Raw genomic sequence first — 18,700 nt, forward strand, 5'->3', positions numbered from 1 at the left:
ATAGCTAAACGTACTTTAGAACTGCATAACTACTAATACAATTACATGTAGGGAATTCTTCTTCGTATCATTATTATAGATTTCTGTATAAGCCTGCCTCAAAGCGAGCACTAGGCAGCAGCAGCAGCAGCAGTCATATGATGTTTCTGTGTGACAGTGAACGCCTCTCTGAGCGGGGCTGATCATGTCTGGGCGGGTGGAGGCTGGACAGTCCGATCGGACAGAAGAGGAGGAGGACAAGTCAGCGCTCACACAATACGGTAAGTTTGAGATTAAGAACAAAACCTGCTCTAAATAACGCTAACAACCTTAATCCTTCAAAGATACCCCATCTGCGGCGATCATCAGCGCGTTTAAAGATGTTACTCCAACTTTTTACTACACTTTTTCATTAAGTCGCGGTCTTTTTACAACAGCGGCAGGTAGAGTTCTTGTATCCTTTTTAAAGTAGCGAAGTAAAGTTTATCCGGAAAAAGTGTGTGAGTGACAGATACTGTAGTATCCAAGGACAAATGAGTTCATGTTAAGTACCTAGAATGACAAAGTAAGAACGACCCAATGAAACGTTAGAAGCTCTTATTACGCATGAACATGGCAGGTTGTAGAAAACCCACCAATGGGACAATTTGATCTGTCTTTCTTTTTTTTTTTTTTTTTTTAACAAAGTCATTTAACTTTTACTTAACATCAGCTGAGCAGTCGATTTAAGGGGAATTGAAGGGGGCTGGTCAATTTAAACTAACAGGACAAAGCAGCGGAGTGCTGTTTTTTCTACAACCTGGCAACCAAAAGTAGTTTATGACTGATAGGTGATTGGTGAAAGTTACTGTTTAGTTAGTCTAAGTTCAAACATCGCAATGAGCTGAGGCTGGACTGGCTGAAAAATTAACATTTTTAATGTGTTTCTCTCTTTTTTCTGATTTTGTGGTGCTTATAAACGCCTTAAAACTATTATTATTATCATGATTATTTTCCATAACATTGATGGTTAACTAAATCAGCACATTTTGGAATAGTTAAAGGAAAAGATATACGCACAACAAAGCCATGTAGAGTTAAATAAAAAAAAAATAATTATTGGCTACAATATATTGGGGTCACAAATGACCTCACCGGGTCACTCCTGTAAAAGTGTTGGTCATTCGAGGGTTATTTGGAGTGGCAGCATGCTAAGGATGGGGCTCGTAGGAAGACACCATACTGTCTTCTATTGTGTTTGTGTGTTACAGCCTCACAGTAGTTTGTTTGTTGACAAACATTTTCCTCATGTGTCATACGACGGAGCGGATGACGACACCTCTCCACCTCAGCCAGTTGTAGTCGTCATGCAGTTGGCTCAGCTCGGGCTGTACAATAGTACGCTGTCATTAGCACACAGAAAGAGCTGTTTTCATTGCACAGCAATATCAGGCACTCACCAGCGTCCATTTATTGTGTCTTTATGTGCAGCTGTGTGAGGAGCTCCTTCGATGTCTGTCCTTACGTTCCCTCCTAAGCTCCAACCCTGCTCCAGTGTTTTGTAAACAGATGATAAGGCCTGACCAACCTGAAGCATCGGTTTTCAATTCACTCTTCTGTGCAGTCTCCCTCTTGGTGTCATTTTTAACATACCTGTCTGTGCGTGTTACCACCAGTTTATCTCCAGAGGGGTTGGGATGGAGTCTCACAGGCCGAGCGGTTCTCCAGACATCAGGACACAGAAGGGCTACATGCTGGAGCACAGTCACAGGGGCAGCCAGGACAACTCGTTTGGAGTTAGGATTCAGGTTCAAGGGATTAAAGGTCAACCCTATGTGGTTCTGAACAGTTCAAGCCAGGACAGCAACAGGGACGTTTCTGTCATCACTCACCAGGCAGGGTACAACCCGGGTATGGCGCGAAGGTCCATGGATGACAGACAGCTATCACCTGAGCCACAGAAGATGGTCAACTCCCCCGTGTTTAATTATCAGAAACGCCCAGAGATCATGAGATCCTACAGCCCTGAAAATAATAAACTGAGCCCGGGGTTTCCTTCACAAACAGCCTCAAACAAACCGACTACCAACATGACCAAACCCAGGATCCCTCTTCCTGCTGAGGGCCCAGGAGAAGACCCTGCTGAGTTGGCCCAGAACAAGGCGCCTCCATCTGGTGGACAAATTCCTCCAAGGTCCCCAAACTTAGTGGAGACCGACTCCATCGTTTCTGTAGGGAAACTAATAAGCCAGTTTAACAGCAACCAACGGAGGGGAAGAGGCCCGAGGAACAGGCTGAACCTCGAGGAGTGTCGTCGGTCACGCAGCGTGGACAGCAGTCGAACCTCTGAATCCTCCTCGCCCTCCCCTTCAGCTAGCAGGAACTCGTCTCTGAAGGGCGGGATGTACCCTCCTGGATCGGCCAGGGCTCGACTCCTCAGTGGAGAAGTTAACTTAAAGCAACCAAGCAACAAAGATACGACCGCCAAAGGGCTTCACAGAGCAGAGAAAGCATCAAGCGGTGACCGGGCTGAGGAATCTGATGAAAGAGATGCACAGGTACAGGCTTTTTGTTTTAGGGCAAAGTTGTCATTTGAAAGATCAGATTTATTTGCCGTATGTTCCCTAATCAGGTCACTCCCGATCTTCTGAAAGGACAGCAAGAGCTCTCAGTAGATCCAGCCGAAGACACGACGAAACAAATGCTGTTCACTTACCTGAAGGCTGGGTAAGTCCCCCCGAGCTTTCGGCACTTTACTTTAAAGGGGCAAACAGATATTTTGGGAACTATAGAGCATATGTTTGATTTCTGGCAATTGGGTTGAATTACAGTATTTGCCTATATCTTAAATAAGAGACTCCAACAGGAAAGGCAGCTTGATTTGTATTGTTAGCGTTTAAGCACACACTATAAACTGGGAGGAGCAGTGAGCAAGGCTTTGTGCAAACAGTTACAAAGAACAGTGACCGGCACCTCTAAAGTTCAGTGTTTTCAATTTTGTTTGTTTAAAGTGCACAAAAGCAAAAGTTTAGAAATGTCAGATGACGGTGTTCTGGATTACTTTATAGGCTGTCACATTATTAGCTCTCTGAAGTCTAGCAAACAGGATATGACCTGTTGTGAGATTTAGACCCTTTTTAAAATAAATTATTAGCAATAACAAAGGAATTTTACTGAAATAAAAGTATAATATAGTTTCCACTTTTTTATTTTTTCCTTAAAAAACAATTTAATTGACTTGGTCTCATTCTATATTTCCCCTCCTGCTCATCCACACCTCACCTGCAATGCCCCACATACTTCCTTACCAGTATATCAGACTCAAAATAGAAGAGTTGCGCACGAATGTGAACACGTGCGGGGAGATGTTTGTGCTTTACAGATGATCTGGCAATGTGGTTAACATTGCACAAACAGTACATACAATACTTATAAATCATAAACTCTGAAGGATGTAGACTTTATCTATACATTTTCCATGAGAAACAGCTTGTTTGAGCTTGAGATCAGATAAGCAAGTGGTCCGGGTCATGGGGGCAGTTGTCTAGGCTCCATCTAAAATGCTATTACTCTAAACTATCTTAATAAACAAGTTTAGTTTCCTGTTTTCAACCTAATTTCCAATAAAAAACCATTTGAACAAAAACAAATTATATTTGTTGTGTATAACATTGTCTCATTTTTCATAATAGTATATTCAGTACTCCCTGTTGGTCTAGTGGTGAGTGTGTGGTTGAGATCAGGCAGTGCAATCTGATACAGGGAGCTGCTCCAGATGTGTGTTCTCAAGTCAGGAATGTCGAGCACAACCATGTTTTTACTGATAAAATATCTGCTGCACTTGGAAAGTTTGAAACATCTACCAGTGCCTGTTTGGTGCAATTTATTTACAAAAAAATGCTGAATTATGTGTTGTACCCCTAAGAGAGGTCAAGTGAACAATGTTTTATTTCTGCATACCAAAGCTACTTGACATCACGCTCAGAGGACGTCCTGCCCTGCCGCAACCAGATAAAGTTTCATCTTTTCATCGGTGTTGTTACTGTGTTTGCTAAATATTTTTTCTTGCTGCCCAGAACGACTGATGACGACTCCACCACCCATAGAAAGGTCCACCTGCTCTTTCGGAGGATCACCAAGCTCAAATGGAGAACTGCTGCCAATGTGGAGCAGGAGGAGAAAGTCAGTGTTGGCATGAGATGTTCGTCAGGGCAGCTCACTCTCCAATATGATTTATTGTGTTTGTCTGAAACTGCTTATATTATTGCAATGTTTTGCTTTTAGGACTACGAAGAGGCGATAAAGCTCCTGCGGGAGAAACAGGCAGAGCTGGAGAAAGAAGTGTCGGAACTGAGGCAAAGACTAGACGCTGAGATGAAGGTGTAGTGTAGCCCCATCCTGCTGAGTCACCTCCAAACAGCTCACTTCCTCTTCCTGTGACTGACAATGTTCCTGTCTGTTGTTGTTCTTTTTCTGCAGAATGAAATGACTTTAGCCAAAGCCTGTGAGAAGGCGAGGACAGAGAAGAAGAAACTTCAGGAAGAGCTGATAAAAAACCAAGCTGAGCTCAGCCAACTCAGGGACAAGCTGGGAGAAGTTGAGGCAGAACTTCAGTTTACCAAAGAGGAGTAAGGCTGTGACCTTCAGGTCATTCACCAAAGCTTTAAAGTAAAGCTCTGCCTAGTGATTCAGTTTAATTTGTGTTTAATTATTTAGTGCCAAATCACAACAAATGCCTTAGTGCACTTTATATTGTAAGGTGAAGACACAATAATCAGTCAGCCCCCTAATAGCAAGCGCTTGGCAACAGTGGGAAGGAAGAACACCCCTTTAAAAGGAAGAAACCTGCAGAACCAGGCTCATGACACTAAAATCAAACTAGACTCACTGAATGTGTCATGTTTCTGCAGTTTAGGTGAAGCACTCCATATACAAACCGACTGTTGTCCAAGTCCAAGTGCTACTGGTCATGAAAGAGCCCAGCACGTGCATTTTAAAATAAAAAGATTCCTGTTTTTCAGTCTATTCCAGTTAAGCAGCTTTTTGCAGCATTTAAGGAGAATAAGCGAGCTCCAGTCTTTGATAGGAAATATGAATCTATTCTCGTATGTTGCCAGGGTGGCTCAAATGAAGGCTGAGAAAGAGAGAGCTAAAGCAGAGATGCAGGACCTTCAGCAGCAGCTCTCAGAGATGCACGACGAGCTGGACCGAGCAAAGAAAGCAGAGGTGATAAATGAAGAGAAGGAAGTCCTTCTGCAGGTAAATGAAAGCCCACGAGCCAACATATAGCAGATGTAAAGCAGCTTTTTCCCTTAAATATATATTTGTGATGGTGAATTTGACAGGATTTATCCCAGCTGCACGCAGAGTTTCAGGAGATGCTACAGGTGAAGGAAGAGCAGGAGGACTTGCTGCATCGCAGAGAGAGGGAGCTCAGTGCCCTGAAGGGAGCACTTAAAGAGGAGGTGGAGACTCAGGATATATACACCTCTGCTCTGAAGGAGGAGCACGAACAGGAGCTCCAGAAGCTGCTCGGGCACTTGGAGCTGGTTAAAGAGGTACCAAGAAACATACCTCCATTTGCTCTGATCTATCACACCCCTGTGTCACGTCATATTTCGATGATGATCTCACACTTCGCTTTCGCCCTGTCTCTCAGAGCAATGCTCTGCTCTGCCAGAAGAAGCTCGAGGCGGAGGACGAGAGCGGTGCAGCTAAGGTGCAACTGAAGGAGCTGAGCCAGGAGAGAGATCAGCTGAGAGGGAAGGTGCAAGAGCTTAACAACAAGTTGGAGCAGCTGAATCAGGTGATCCAGGAGTACAAAACCACAGAAAGACAGTTGGAGCAGAGATCAAAGCAGCTTGAGGTGAGGAAAAGGGTGCAAATGTAGGGAGATAAATGTCAAATTTTCCATTTGTTCAGTTTGTTTTTGCTTCATGCCGTTTCAGAGGGAAAAGCAACAGGTTGAGGAAATGCTGGACGATGTGAGGAGGAATGAAGAAGAGATGTGTCAGTCTAACAAGTCGCTGCTCACTCGCTTGGAAGACGTGCAGGTATCAAGAAAATAAGGTTGAGCGGGAGAAAAATGGAGCACACTTCATCATGTCTACTATATCATATCATTTCATGAGCATCATAGCTATGCTCTTGAAATGAATTCTTTACTCTGGGTTTTCTTCTGACAGGGTAAACTAGCCAAATTGAACCATGAGCACAGAGACCTGAAAGAGAAGCTCAGGGAGGAGAAGAAGCAAGTGGAGGAGCTGTGGAAGACAAAAACTGAGCTTGAAGATGAGAGAAGGCTGCAGGACAGGGCCATGGAGCAACTGCAGAGGAAGGTGAGAGGGGGACATAAACTATTCTTTTAAGGCCTTCCAAAAAAATTCTATGTGTTCTTGGAGCCAAATGAGGCCTGAAAGTCTGTTATCTTAACCCTGAAGCCATGAGATCACCAGAAACAGCTGTTAAGTCTCGTGCTTGCATAACTTCTTTCATCTCCTATGTCTCCCTTATCTGAGCTCTTTGTTTATCTGCACGGGTAGATGAATGGCATCATAGAGGAGTGCGAGGCGTCTACAGATGTGCTTCAGAACCAGGTTGATGAGGCCAAAGAAAAGAGTCAGAGGGACTTGGCCGAGCTGCGGAGACAGCTGCAGGAAAAGGGAGCAGAGCTGGAGAAATCCAGACAGGCAGCCAAAAAACTGCAGGAAGAGGTGTGGTGCTCGCCGTCTCCCTGATTCATCAGCATGAATTAGTCTTAGTCACCAAAAGAAACATAAGAGTATGAGAACATGCACGTTTTGTATGATTTTGAATAAAAGTGGTCAGACTCTACGGATTATGTGTTGTCTGTAGAAGTGTCTGCTTTGCTGCTCAGCACCGGACATTGCGTGTTGCTTTGTGTTTAACCTTTGAGCTGTTTTCTTGTTCAGCTGTTTCCTCTGGAGGAGGATCTGCGGAGGTGTCGCAGGGAGCAGCAGGAGGCCCAGCTGAGGGGCCGGCAGCTGGAGCAGAGGGTGGAGGAGCTGGAGGAGAGGAATGCTGCCGCGATGGATGAGCGAGAGCGCCAGGTCAAACTCATGGAGGTAAAAACATCTCTGGACCGCTTGTCAAACTCAAAATGCAGCGGTGGTTACCACTGTTGCCTCACAGCAAGAAGGTTGTGTGTTCAAATGCTAATTCTCACTCGCTTTTGACACTTTGTACTTTTGTGTTACTCGCAGCAACAACTCCACCTCGTCGTTAGTCCATTTAAAAACACGGGGCTTTTCCTCTACATTTTGCCGCGACCTTTCAAAGAGCCGGAAAGTAAATAAGTGACAGACAGAAATCAGGCAGGCCGAATCGTCTTGCGTTTCACGCATGCGCAGTACTGGAACGTAAGTGTTTTCGGCCGTTTCAATGTGGACACACAACTCTATCCGGGCTAGTGTGGACGTAGCCTTTATTTCACCTTAGTTAATATACTTATTTATTAAAAATATTTTACATTAAACATTGTAACAAATGGAGCTTAATGGTATCTCCAAACTGGCCAAGGAGTGGAAGTCCTTTTAGTCAGCTGTTATCATCCATAATAGAATTTCATATAGTCACAGTATTTAAGTTGTTTTAGTCTGGATACTGTTCTGCTGCCGTGCAAGCCACTTTGCAACCCACCTACTGCCCACCCCCTCCTTTTCCTGTTATTTCTAACTCATTCAGTGGCCTGCCTGCTGTTATTTATGTCTGCAGTGTTCTTTACTGTTCTTGCTGTTGCTGTTTCCACACCAGAGTTTCCAGATATGAGGGGAAAGGTGCTGAGGTTCCCAGGGCAGAATTAGATTTTAAAAAAAAAATGACTGCAGATGGAAAAACAATCCTGTAATCACTTAAGTGTCTGTCTTACAGTGTCTGCTCATTTACCTGTACATCCCTATGGGTGCAGAAATGGAAAGGTTAAAATGAAGCATTGTTAAACTGTCTTTTCCAGGTGCTTGGCTCTTGTTTATACAGACCTGGAGCGAGACTTTTTACTAAAATTTGTGTGGCTGCATTAATAAAACAAAGTAATACAAAAGTATCTCAGAGTTCACTGTAGATCTAATCCTCCAGTTGAAGCTTAAAGATGAAAATCTACCCACATGGTTAGATGGCAACAGTAATATTCCAAGCTATAACACGTGTAAGAGCGCGCAGTCACACACGTAATGTTTACCTGTTCCTCTGTGTGTATTTGCACTGTCACCTGTACCTGCTCTGGGTGAGGAGAAGTTCACTGGAAACAGTGCCTCGCAGCTCAGCCCTGTTTGTCTTGCCGATGCAAAAACATTACACAGTGATACCAGCGTGCGCACTGTTGACACTTTGTATCAACCGAGGAAGAGCGTATTTACTGTTGAAAGTTATCAGACCTGTCCGAGCGTTCTCAGAAACCTTCTTCTACCTACCCCCACACACATCCACTGCTAACGCAAGCAGAGTTTAACATAATAGCAAAGCGTTTTTTTTGTGCATTTTTCCTGAAGGCTTCCTTGTATAATGTTACCCAATACCCTCGTCTAATCTGAGTCAGCTTTCTAACCGCATTCTCCAGAGATAAATATCTCCTGTCCCCTGTGCTTCCAGCGTAATGCAATTTAAATGAAGTCGATGATGGTTTGAAGCATCTTTTCATTCATTTCCTCTCCTCTCAGGAGCGCATCAGCCACCTGGAAGAAGACCTTTGTGATGAGCGCGGCAGTGCTGACCGCTTGATGGAGCGATTAGACAAAACCAAGGAGCAGGCAGGTTTACTCCCTTGTTGTCTTTGCTGTTTTTTTTGTGTGTGTTTTTTTTCCAGATGAAGCTCACATTTTGCATTTTTCTAATGCTCATAAATTTCCCTCCACAAAAACAACAACCTACCAGTGATAGATTTATTGCCTGTCTCAATTTTGGACCCTCAGCTCTGTTTTGATCATAAACAGATGTTGAGCTGAGAGCTCAGATTTCTCTGCAAACACCCAAAGCCGCTGATGTTTCTGAGCTGCGCGTAAAACAAGTTTGTTTTGTTGTTTCGTCTGGTCATTAATCATGCTTCTTCACCGCTTCCTCATCTTCAGTGTGCTTTTAATGCTGGCCTACGTTTAGGGGAGCAAAGTGGTGCACAGTAGGTGACACAAAATGCTCTTTTGGGTAAACTACTAAGCCCCCCACCCCCACTCCCCGCTCCCCCAAAAAACAGCTAACTATTGTGAGCAAGTATTCACACTCCCTCCTCTGGGCCTCTGGATGTTATTAGTGAGGAGAGCCTTTAGATCTGATGTGTCCGCTCAGACCGGACTGAATTTCCTCAGTTTTTATGAGTTAAGCTGGAAACTTTTCATTTAAGCCGAAAGTTTGTAATAACACATGGTCTTGTTTGCAGTCAGTATTGAAGAGAATGCACGTAAACGGAAAGCAGGTTGTGAGGTTTAGTGTTAAAGGAGAACCCTTGTGCACATTTCTAGTACCTTATATTCCTTTTAAATCAATGTTTCTTGCATTATTCAAAGGTTATTTATCATATACTAGGCCTTGATGTCACCCTGCAGTTTATACTTTGTCCTCCTCTCTTTAAGCGAACTTTCCTCTGATTGGCTGTCCATCACAAACAAAACGTTTGAACGGTAGGAGGTAGATGCGTCTGTCCTCACAGCCTCTGGGCAACTCTGTGCATCTGAGATGCCTTTGTGTCTCTAAGCAAGAATATCAATTTCTTTGACGTCACATTGAACCAACAGGGAAAAAAACACCTCAAACTGAGTGTTTAGAGAAAAGTCCACTTTCAGGGGGAAAACATATGAAGTACAAGCTCAGCAAATAATAAATTAGTAGTTCAGTGTCCATATGTCCTAGCTGTATTTCTTATGTGCGATGTTATGCAGTACATGTATAATGGATAATAAAAACTATGTTTCTCTCTGCATTAACAGATGGATCAGATGCGGAATGAACTGATGCAGGAGAGATCTGCCAGGCAGGATCTGGAGTGCGATAAGATAAGCCTGGAGAGGCAGGTAATTATCCCCAACCCCCAAACACCAGACAGCTAAACAGAGTGAAATCATTTCTGGAGAAAAAAAAAATCTTAAGGTGGAGTCAATGTGATGCAAGAGACTGCTGCTGAAAAATGAGGCTTAAGATCCAAGTTAGATACTCAGCTCTTTTAAGCTTTTGCTTTTAAATAATAACCAAAATCAAGTGAAATACTCATGTAAATGCATGTGGAATAAAATCAGCATGGCGTTCAAATTGTAAGATTCATGTTCAATATCAGCATTGATGTTAATGGTGTTAATGGAAACCTGCTCAAAAGTGCCCTGCAGAGTTTTTTTTTATTTCTTGTAAAGATACAAAAAGGTTCAGCTTACTCTCAGCATTGCTCACCAAACTGTATTGCTTACATGCTTGAGGGTTAACAACTGCAAACTTTTGCAAAGCTTGTTTTTTCCTACTTTGTTTAATAGACCATTACCTCCCCCCTTTGGATCCGTGGAATAACAACCTCAAGCTCTTACATTCTTGTGCAAGAAGCAAACAAAACTGCGACCACCCTGAGAAACTACTGCTTCATGTTGCTAATACAGATTTTTTTTTATTTATTTTTTAAAAAGCTAAAATTCTTCATCATATTCTCTCTGGCAGAATAAGGACTTTAAAAGCAGAGTGGCTCATCTGGAAGGTTCACAGAAGAGCAACCAGGACTCACTCGTCTCCAAGCTCAACATCCGCATCCAGGAGCTGGAGGAGAGGTTGCAAGGAGAAGAGAAGTGAGCAAACACACAGCAAAAAGTGACCTTATTTTAACAACTTCTCATCAGTTTTAGACATTAATATGGATTAAGGCTGTATGGATCAGTGCAACTACAGAAACTCAGATTCTTGGTCCTGGCTCTCAGTGAGTGGTGGATCCATTTATCACTTGGTTGTAAGAGAAATCATCTCTGGTCTGCACACTAGGAGTGTGTTAAGTTACACAAAGCTGGAGGAAAAAACAGGCACATGATCCCTTGTTGCTTTTGCTCTCAGGGACAACAACAACTTACAACAAGTGAACCGCAGGCTGGAGCGCAAGCTGAAGGAGATGAAAATGCAGGGAGACGAGGAGCGCCTCAACCTGCAGAGCCAGACGGACCAGGTCGACACATCTTTAACCACGAATAAAACCTTGTTACGAAGTTCTCTTCACCAGGCGACTCGACTCATGATTCTTTATCTCGTTTTTCCCCGAACTCTGCAGCTGACTCAGAGGCTAAAGACGACGAAGAGGCAGATGGACGAGGCGGAGGAGGAGATCGAGCGTCTGGAACACGCTAAAAAGAAGTTGCAGAGAGAGCTGGATGAGCAGATGGAGGCCAACGAGCAGCTTCACAGCCAGCTGAGTGCAGTGCGGAATGAGATGAGGTGACCGATCGCTCTCTGCCTTTAACATGCCGCCGCACTAAATCACGTCATCACCATCATTTAATGTTTTTGCTTCAACAGGCGGAAGAAGAAGGCCACTCCCCTCACTAAGGTCCCAGAGGACGATGTGAACGACTTGGACGACCTGGGATCTGACTGACCTGCGCTTAAAAAGAATTCAATCTGGACTTTAATGTCACTGTGAACATTTCACAATTGAGTAAAATGTCATTAACAACTCAGGTGTGACTTCCACCTTCAGCTGCATGGCACCTTGCCAATGCTGACCTCTTGTGGCGATATTTATAACTGCATTATCAGACCAACTTGATTATTCTTAATCTCTAATTTATTCTGTTGGTGTATTGATGAATATGATGTGGCGCACGTTCTTAAGCTAATAACTAAATGCACTAAAATGCTTTTTTCAACATTCACCAGTGTATATACGCCTCCAGACACTGAAATAAATACAGCTGTGTGACATTTCTGTCAGTCTGAGACTTTGACTTTGAACAAAAAAATGAGAGAAAGCTCAGTTTAAATGTAAAAACAACACAAAACTCGTCTGCTGGTAACCCTCAGCTATGAAACTCTGTCAGAATGGTAGTTGCACGAATGGATCAATGGCCTGCTCTTAATGGCTGAGGCTGTGCAGAGGTGGAGATCTGACTCTAATGAGCTCCAGGGATTCAAAGCGCCTGACAGTTTTGACATCTGTTGGCACGGCGATACATGGAAGTACAAAACAAGAGAAGCATGAGGCAACACTGTGCTCTAAAACATGGAATATTTAAGGAATTTCTGGCAGAATTCCTGGGAACGTTTGTCTTGGTTGTAAGTATTCTTTTCTTTTAGGGTGAAACTATTTTCTTTTTCAGAAATCAAACATTGCATCTGCTCGCTTTAGAAGTTCCTGTAATGCCTTCAGCTGATTTGATTGCTTTATTTCAGTTTGATTGATGATATGTTCCTCTCTGTTTGTCAGCTGTTTGGCTGCGGCTCCGTCGCTCAGACCGTCCTCAGTCGAAACACCCTGGGCGAACCCCTCACCGTCCACATCGGCTTCTCTGTAGGCCTGATGATGGCAGCGTATGTGGCCGGTGGAGTTTCAGGTAAGTGCCGCTTTTAATGTTGCTCTTATTTAGTTAATTCTTTATTTCTGCTGACATAAAGTTGGCCTCAGATGACCCCTATTAGCTCTGCTTAATTTATGCGTGGCCAGCAGAGCTGACACACTTGTGAAGAAAATCAAAGGTAAAAAGTTTTAACATTGTAGTTGTTAAAAGTTTGTTTAGCGTTCTATCTTAACCTCTTAATTTATAGTCAATACAAACCGTTTCTGCCAGAACATATAAAACAATCTGACACAACTCTCTTGTACGTGCTGTAATGCTGTAATAAAAACATTGATACTCGTGAGGCATGCAGCTTGTAGTATTAAATCTTTATGGCTTCCTGTCCGGCCATGTGCCACCTCCCCCAGCTCCGGCATCAACAGGAAGGTGCCAGCTCTCTGTCCAGATCCACCAAATGTGTACTGACCATTGATTTATTAACACAGCCTCTCTGGGGTCGTACATAACCCTGGGCACTAAATGTCCTGCAAACTGCATTGATCATAGGCTACGTTCATCTGTCTATAGCAGAGACCAGACTCAGTCCCAGTGAGGGACAATGCTTACTTCATGTGAGCAGGGGCTGAATTGAATACTATTTCATGAAGAGATATAACAGGCAGATTTCTCATATATATATATATATATATATTATATATATATATGTATAAAGAAACTACCTGCCCTTATTAAAAATAACAACAGAATAACTGGAACATCTTTTTTGTTTTTTGAGGTAGTGACCTTTATTCTGCCTCTAAAAAAACAAACCGTGAACCGCCCTGGGGGGCTGCTCCCCTGCTGTTGCCTCTTGTAAATGTGACAGCCTCACTAATGATGGAGAGGATATCAGGCCAGCCACCCACACACACACACACACACACACTGCACCCCTCTTTTACTCTGTGCTTTGTCCTCTCTCCCAGGGGGCCATGTGAACCCCGCTGTGTCTTTGGCCATGGTAATTTTGGGAAAACTGAAGATCTGGAAGTTTCCTTTCTACGTCATCGCTCAGTTTCTTGGTGCTTTTGCAGGAGCTGCTGCAGTCTTTGGATTATACTATGGTGACGCCTCCTTTGCATATGTATATAAAGCCATAACAAGTGTTATGTAAAGAAGTGATTAAGTGCACAACACTCAGCTGCCGCTGTGAGAATATTTTAACCCTGGGTTTGACTGCACAAGATAGAAATGGATCCCTGTGACTTGTTGCAGTTATGTCAGATGTCTCTTTGTGCTCCTCACAGATGCCTTCATGGACTTCACGAGTGGGATTCTGTCAGTGACGGGTATCAATGCAACGGGCCACATTTTTGCCTCATACCCCGCCAGACACCTGTCAGTCCTCGGCGGCTTCATTGATCAGGCAAGCTCTAGTCGCGGTGAACCACTGACCTCGGCTCTCTTTCTGCCTCTAAATACTGTAAAGTCTGGCCAATGTGGCTAATGCAGAATCGATCGGCCTATTTAGTCTGAGAACACCCCCTTTTCGGCTCACTTTTGGCCCTAATGTCCATTTCCTGGTACTCTGCAGAAGGTCACATTTACTTAACGCCATTTCCAGTCTGTTTATTTGTCGCAGCAATACAAAACTAACACATCTGCTTGTGTTTCCAAAGATGGTGGAAACCACAGCAGGTAAAGCGCTGCGATAAGTCTGCTTAGTGCGACTGCGTTTCTGCAAATGTTTGTTATTTTCATTCTCAGGCTCAGAGGTCAAGTACAATTTGAGATAGAGTGAATCATCTGCACAGGGATCAGAGTTAAGACGTTGCAAATGTGATTTAAATGCACCCAGATCACTATACACATTAACTGGACATGTTTTATTCATTTGTATTCAGATGTTTTCAGTTAGAAAAATATAGTTATTTTATAATAGAAGTTTGAAGAAATTCACATGATGGCATATTATATGACTGCGAAGTAAACAAATGGCTTAGTTACTTCAAATTGCACAAAAATCCCACAAAAAATTGACATGAAATGAGTTAATGAATATATTAATATGTGCACTGGTCCGCGTTGTAGAACATTAAACAAAGAAACAATATATAAACAATATATATATCAAATAAAAACTACAGCTGAGTTGTGCTCAGCGTTTAGACTGTATCCATGGCTTATGTCTTTATTATGATGTGCGTTGGGAATTTAATAGTCTGATGACAGATGGGTAAAAGCTGTCACTGGGAAACTGCTGCTCCATGTAGTATATTATTGTAATTGGGATGTTACCAGTGTTTATCAAAGCTACACAGCCAAACTCATCCATTAATCAAAGGCTTGCTGTTCCTCTCTCGAAGGTGGTGGGAACAGGTATGCTGGTTTTGTGCATTCTTGCTATCATCGACGGCGGAAACATCGGAGCTCCTAAAGGCGTCGAGCCGCTGGCCATCGGCCTGATCATCATGGCCATCGGCGTGTCCATGGGACTGAACTGTGGCTACCCCCTGAACCCAGCCAGAGACCTGGGACCCAGACTGTTCACAGCTGTGGCAGGATGGGGGATGGAGGTCTTCAGGTGGGTGGAGTCGAATCACATATAGATGATTATATGATGATGATGGGTGGGAAGTTTGGCCATTAGGTGAAAAAGTCTAAACGTGGTATTATTATTAAAATGCGTGGAATATGTAACTTCTGAAGGATATATCATTAATCTATACAAATAAACTCTATGCATCACATGCTAAATGTGGACTTATGTAGTAACTTTATTTGATGATCTCTTACTTACAAAATAATTTTGCAGTTATAAACAGAATAAAAATCCTCATGTGGACACATTCTGTGAAATGAAAATGTAAATACAGACATATCTCCCTGCCTCTCTTGAAATCTTTCATTGAGCTATTTATCGAAGTGAGCCCGTGCTGGTGACACGTGTTACATAATGTCACATGCGCTCGACAGATGCAGTCGATGCTTGTGCATGATCCGATGGAGGCACCGGCGATCAACAGCTGCCTCTTTTTTCTCCCACTGATGTTTTTGACTCTTCCTTCCTGTTTCCCTTTTCTCTGGACGCAGCACCGCAGACAACTGGTGGTGGATCCCAGTGGCGGGACCGATGGTGGGGGGAGTGGTCGCGGCCGTCATCTACTACCTGTTCGTCGAGCTGCACCACCCCCACGCCGAGCACGAGAAGCCCCAGGAGGAAGAGGAGGAGGACGAGGAAGACGAAGAGGATGATGACAGCAGTCTGAAGGACAAATATGAGATGATCACGATGAGTTAAGAAGACCTTACACCTTCAGGACTGAGCGCTTTTACTGTCAGTCAGATGAACACCAGCGCAGCTTCCATCTGTAAGGACAGGATCCATGTGTCAGTGTCATCTCATTGGTAGCTGGATAGGCTGTAGTTATACTTCAAGCTTTTTTCAGCCCGATACACCACCAAAGACCTCCATGGGTCTAAATAAAAATAAAATATATTTGGAAATGTTCTGAAAACACAGAATAACTTTTGCTCGATTGCCTGTTGTTGCATTTTTCATAAACTCATGGAAATCTCTGTCCTGTGTATTTGAGATCATTACATAAATATTAGCAGCATATGTGTTGTAAATACCATTTTGTATATACAAAAAAAATCTCCTTTTTTGCATATACTAAAAATAGAATATTAGTTCTGCATGCTTGCATGTGCCCTGTTACATTTCTTTGTGTTTTTCTCAGTGGTTGTCGTGATATTTGCGTATGCACTTCAAACTTTTTGTGCTTGTTTTGACTTTTTGCAAAACTCTCTTACTCACTTTTGTTTGTCGACATTAAAGTTTCTACAAGTTGCAACTTCTCCTAAGATTTTTCTCTTCACCGCTCTTCTGCATTTGTAATAGAAAACTGCACATCAACCTAAAATGAGATGCTCAGTGGATGTAAACATTCTCATACGAGCAGTTTGTAAATTGCTCCACAGACTCGCTCCAGCTAATGTCCCCAATGCAGATGAAGGAGCTGAGACTCAGTGGGTTGTCTGATTTTACTTCCACCAGGAACCTCAGGTGGCAACTTCAACGCTGCAGAATTGTTTAGAAAAGTCAAATATGATGGGGTGATAAGACTTAAAAGTGAGAAGCTTCATCATTGCTTCATCTGGGAGATTCTCACCTTTGAGTTAAAATAAGAATACCAAAAGAATTATTTTAATAATATGGATTGAATTCTAGTTCTGATAATATTCAAGAAAACCCATGTTAAATAAGAGCTGTGAAGTGGAGAAAAACAAAAAAAAACTTGTTCCAAGTTCTCTAACTTGACGAGTGCTCCTGTATAACATGTGGAAAAGAAGCTACAAAATTTGAGAATAATTTAACATCCAAACAGGATAAATTTAATTCAAAGTCTCCGTTAGCTCAGTTAGCCATGCTTTTTTAAGGTTTTCCAAAAGAAAAAAGAAAAGTAGTAAGCTAGTAGTAAGCAGCTGTAGCACAAACATGTTGTTGGGCTACCTGCTTCATTCCTTCAGCATTCCAAGAATAGTTAGAAGTGAGTCAGATTTAATGTTAAGTTCCATTATATTGAAAAAATATTTTGGATATTTCCAACAGAAATCGGTGTAAATTTAGGCCCTTATATCTCAGAGTCTCGGTACGTGCCTCTTAAATCTAGCAGAGTAAAAGCACATAGGCATATGAAACAAGTACAACTCAAAACTCTATGTGAGTAAATGGATCATTATTTACAGTCTATCTGGCTTCCTACAGCAGTTCAACAGTAACACTAGCAGAGAGACAGCAACAATCAGGGGACAAACACATACTAATACTAAATTAGCTGATATATAATCTTATTCTAAGCTGGGGAGCAGCTACAGAGAACAGAGTGGGCAATTTGAAGACTGACATGAAGATACATGTGCAGGTACATGTGATTCTTGCTTCTTGTCTTTCATCCCTTTTTCAGGCTTTGGATAATGTGGGGTGACGGTAAAAGAACTGGGTCTGGGGATTTTCCATGTACACAAGTAACCAAGACTAATGACTAAACCCCTCAGACTGACTGAGTGTAGGAGCACTGAAAATCCTCTGGCTGCTGGACAACGAAACAAGCATTCATTCTGCGCATCCAGCGCAGGTTCTTTGTTTGTGCTGCAGCCTTCATGGTGAGCAGAGCCTTTTTGCTGCCGCTCAGTCCACAAGTGCCCGTTTTACAGTCGTGCTTTTGTCACTGCAAGGAGAAACAAAAGGCACACTGCTTGCTGATCGGCTGTGACATCAGCTCCTTGCAGAGAGCTGGAACTGTAAATGCAGAATATTGATAATATCCTCTGTGTTACACTGTTTCAGACGTAGAGGGACATAGATGTGGGAGCTGTGGGGGAATTGTATGAGAATAGATCACAAAATCAGTACATATTCAATCACTGGTGTAAACTTACTGGAATATAAATGAGACACAAAATACTAAACCTCATCCCTTGTTCCTGGATTTAATAAAATCGTGTTTACAACCAGCAACTGTAGCCGAAGAAATGCGCAGAGAATCGATAGCGGGCCACATTCCACTGCATGTGCAAATGCATGCTCCCTGGATTTGACTTAGTTTTTTTTATGGGTGTTACATCATTGAATGCACTCATGGAGCAAAGTGATCAATAAGTATAGGCAATAAATAATATAGTGCGTAACACACATGGGGAAGACACGAGCAGGCGTGTGGCGGAGACAGAATAAAAGCTTTTGATCAGCTGCTTTTTCCTTCCAACAAATGTATTCAAATAAAATTTTAAAAAAGATATCTGAGACCAGGCAGCAATGAGTGTTGGATTGTGTGTCCTCCGGAAACAAAACATATATAAAGCTGTGTGTGCGTCTCTGTGTTGCTGATGCTGGTGACTCACAGGCTGCTAGGAAACCTGCAGCACCAGCATGGTCTCTGAAGCAGCTGCGCCCTCTGCTGTGAGCCTCACGCTACTGCATTTATCACAGTAAACAAGGTTCACTCCAATGGTACTGTAATTTTTACAACAGCTTCTCATCCCAACCACATCAGGGGCGCCACCAAGGGGTGGACAGTGTCCCTCCTCCCCCAACTGCATTAATTCTGTGCATCCAGTGCAGGTTCTTTGTTTGTGCTGCAGCCTTCATGGTGAGCAGAGCCTTGCTACTGCTTAGTCCACAAGTGCTAAGTTTAACTAAGTTTAACTAATGCTAATTTGTTATTAAGGGGCCCAGAGTATGCCAAGGAAATATCCCCCACAGCATAAGACCA

General features: G+C 42.9%; 2 protein-coding genes across 2 annotated transcripts; both read left to right on the plus strand.

Moving 5' to 3' along the window:
• Positions 1–154: 154 nt before the first annotated feature.
• On the plus strand, positions 155–11,848 carry LOC102790264 (cingulin-like protein 1). Its single transcript, XM_006789158.3, has 19 exons — positions 155–260; positions 1,635–2,516; positions 2,591–2,685; positions 4,035–4,140; positions 4,243–4,338; positions 4,438–4,586; positions 5,076–5,217; positions 5,304–5,516; positions 5,618–5,824; positions 5,907–6,011; positions 6,144–6,296; positions 6,501–6,671; positions 6,891–7,043; positions 8,634–8,723; positions 9,894–9,977; positions 10,606–10,730; positions 10,990–11,098; positions 11,201–11,364; positions 11,446–11,848. Exons 2-19 carry the CDS (start codon positions 1,656–1,658, stop codon positions 11,522–11,524), a joined length of 3,102 nt encoding a protein of 1,033 aa, XP_006789221.2. The 5' UTR covers positions 155–260; positions 1,635–1,655; the 3' UTR covers positions 11,525–11,848.
• A 189-nt stretch (positions 11,849–12,037) lies between these two features.
• aqp9a (aquaporin 9a) lies at positions 12,038–16,279 on the plus strand. Its single transcript, XM_006789157.3, has 6 exons — positions 12,038–12,201; positions 12,353–12,479; positions 13,409–13,546; positions 13,730–13,848; positions 14,789–15,006; positions 15,516–16,279. Exons 1-6 carry the CDS (start codon positions 12,100–12,102, stop codon positions 15,721–15,723), a joined length of 912 nt encoding a protein of 303 aa, XP_006789220.1. The 5' UTR covers positions 12,038–12,099; the 3' UTR covers positions 15,724–16,279.
• The last annotated feature ends 2,421 nt before the right edge of the window (positions 16,280–18,700 follow it).

This window comes from Neolamprologus brichardi, chromosome 7 (genome assembly GCF_056152115.1).
Source record: "Neolamprologus brichardi isolate AB-2024 chromosome 7, ASM5615211v1, whole genome shotgun sequence".
In the NCBI taxonomy this organism is placed as follows: domain Eukaryota; kingdom Metazoa; phylum Chordata; class Actinopteri; order Cichliformes; family Cichlidae; genus Neolamprologus; species Neolamprologus brichardi.

Excerpts from the sequence above, each read along its gene's own strand:
- aqp9a (XM_006789157.3), top strand. The coding sequence starts at position 12,100 with ATGGAAGTACAAAACAAGAGAAGCATGAGGCAACACTGTGCTCTAAAA. Across the intron at positions 12,480-13,408 it reads TGTGGCCGGTGGAGTTTCAG|GGGGCCATGTGAACCCCGCT; the intron begins GTAAGTGCCGCT and ends CCTCTCTCCCAG. Across the intron at positions 13,849-14,788 it reads TCGGCGGCTTCATTGATCAG|GTGGTGGGAACAGGTATGCT; the intron begins GCAAGCTCTAGT and ends CCTCTCTCGAAG.
- LOC102790264 (XM_006789158.3), top strand. The coding sequence starts at position 1,656 with ATGGAGTCTCACAGGCCGAGCGGTTCTCCAGACATCAGGACACAGAAG. Across the intron at positions 2,517-2,590 it reads CTGATGAAAGAGATGCACAG|GTCACTCCCGATCTTCTGAA; the intron begins GTACAGGCTTTT and ends TTCCCTAATCAG. Across the intron at positions 6,672-6,890 it reads CCAAAAAACTGCAGGAAGAG|CTGTTTCCTCTGGAGGAGGA; the intron begins GTGTGGTGCTCG and ends TTTCTTGTTCAG.